At 33.7% G+C, this 1,850-nt stretch overlaps 1 protein-coding gene across 1 annotated transcript; it reads right to left on the reverse strand.

The window, feature by feature from the left end:
- Positions 1 to 558: 558 nt before the first annotated feature.
- Positions 559 to 1,424, reverse strand: LOC110788533 (auxin-induced protein 22D-like). The gene is made up of 2 exons (XM_021993172.2): positions 1,160 to 1,424; positions 559 to 1,033 (listed from the first exon to the last, which is right to left on the reverse strand). The coding sequence occupies exons 1-2, from the start codon at positions 1,324 to 1,326 to the stop codon at positions 697 to 699; spliced, it is 504 nt and encodes a 167-aa protein (XP_021848864.2). The 5' UTR covers positions 1,327 to 1,424; the 3' UTR covers positions 559 to 696.
- Between the last annotated feature and the right edge of the window lie 426 nt (positions 1,425 to 1,850).

Consider the following 1,850-nt stretch of genomic DNA (forward strand, 5'->3'; position numbering starts at 1 on the left):
TTGGTTTAGTATTAAATGATAAGTCCATGTGATTCAAATTATTCAAATGGGATGTCAAGATGGATTTTTCGACAAAGAAACACCCATAAGTGAACTTGAATATTGAAGTCACAAAGGATCCCTAATCCAGGTCATTGAAAGGTGGACGACCAATGACTAATGAAGATTAGATTGCAAGTAGATTTTTTAGTTCTGTTTCTTGAACTAGAGTGACTGGATGTCAGAACCTTTTGCATAGATACTTATTGAATCTTGTATCGGATTGACCATGAGAACACTTTAAGAGATTAAAGTCATGTCATAGGTAGTTCTCATAAATGGTGATTAGAAACCGTTCCTCGGAACATGAGCGATTATGTCTGCTCGTTTGAGAATTAGTTCGCTTTGATGCTAGCTAAACGTCGCACCGTAAAAGGAGGCTATAAAAGCAGTTATTGGGCGTACTATGAATCAAAGTGGGTGTTCATAGATTGCAAGAATGGATTGTCCTCTTATCTTTGATAGGATATGGTGTTGTTGTGTAACAAGGCCTCTCGGAGAGTTAGACACTGTAAAATGCATGGCCGTGCTCAGAATTGTTAAGGCTAAACCTTCTGTTAAACTTTAACATTTGAGCTCTGTAATCCAAGAGTATATTGTATACATATTCACAATATTCATCTCAAAAAGTTTACATGATAAATATGATTCAATTTTTTAGGCCAAGCCATTTGATTCAGATCCTTTCACTAATCTAAGCCTTTTGCAAGAACCAATAAACATTTCCCAAGGAACATCTCCAACCAACATCCAATCTCCATCTTTGTCTTCATAAGTTTGTTCATACTCTATACCATTAAATTTGAACATGGCTTCTAAGGCCCTTAGGAGTTCCTTGTAATCTTTGTATTGTTTTAGATCTATCTTTCTTAGATAAGGAGCTCCGTCCACGCTAACCTTCACGTACATTCTTGTGCGTTCTTCTTGTGATTTTGTGACTTGAAGGCAATTTTTCCGGTAAGATCTAATTGGAGGCCATCCGATTGCTTGAACCCTAAAAAATTAATAGATAACAAAATTTAATTAGTTTAATATAGAAATCAAATCCATAGTATTCAATAAAAATCAAGTCAACCAAACATAATTATTTAAATCATAAAAATGTAATCAATCAACTTACTTTGGTTGTGGAATTAGGATGTTGTCATGGCAATCTTCTACACCAGAAGTAGACTCCTCATTCATTTCAGAAAACAATCGTTTCTTCTCAGATCCATTAGTTCCCGGTAACCCTAATCTCAATTCGGTATCTTCATGAGAACTCGAGTTTCCGTTGCTCCTTTCCATTGTTAGGAAAATTTGAATGATCAATAAGCAGAGTTTGCAAAATCTTGTTAGAATATATGCTAATTGTAGATTAGTTTATGAAAGTGTATTTTGATGAAAAGATACACAAAACTATAGGTTATATATAGAGAGGTCGAATTATATAAAAGGTGGGTCTAGTTTTAATTGAGTATGCACGTTTGGTGTACTTAGCATTCTGATTGGAAGACAAAGCTTAGCGAGTCATTAGTTACTTGTCTCTCAACTGCACATGCTCTTGTTTATCACTACTTTTGGTCTCTAGAGTTGGCTTTAAACTCCATTATTTCTTGGACCAAACTTTATTAATAATGTTAATCAAATACTTTTTTGATTTTTAGTTTTTATTTTCTGTATCATTATATCAATATCAATAATATTATAACTTCATTCACAAGTAAGAAATGCGGATAATATATACTGTATGTAGGAACGTATTTTGGTGGGACTTGATTTGATCTAATTATTTGATCGCTCTATCTTTCCGTAAAGAATTAAAACTACCG

Source organism: Spinacia oleracea, chromosome 4 (assembly GCF_020520425.1).
Source record: "Spinacia oleracea cultivar Varoflay chromosome 4, BTI_SOV_V1, whole genome shotgun sequence".
Classification (NCBI taxonomy): domain Eukaryota; kingdom Viridiplantae; phylum Streptophyta; class Magnoliopsida; order Caryophyllales; family Amaranthaceae; genus Spinacia; species Spinacia oleracea.

Coding starts and splice junctions, on each gene's coding strand:
- LOC110788533 (XM_021993172.2), bottom strand. CDS start 1,326: ATGGAAAGGAGCAACGGAAACTCGAGTTCTCATGAAGATACCGAATTG. Junction 1,034..1,159: donor ATCCTAATTCCACAACCAAA/GTAAGTTGATTG, acceptor TTAATTTTTTAG/GGTTCAAGCAATCGGATGGC.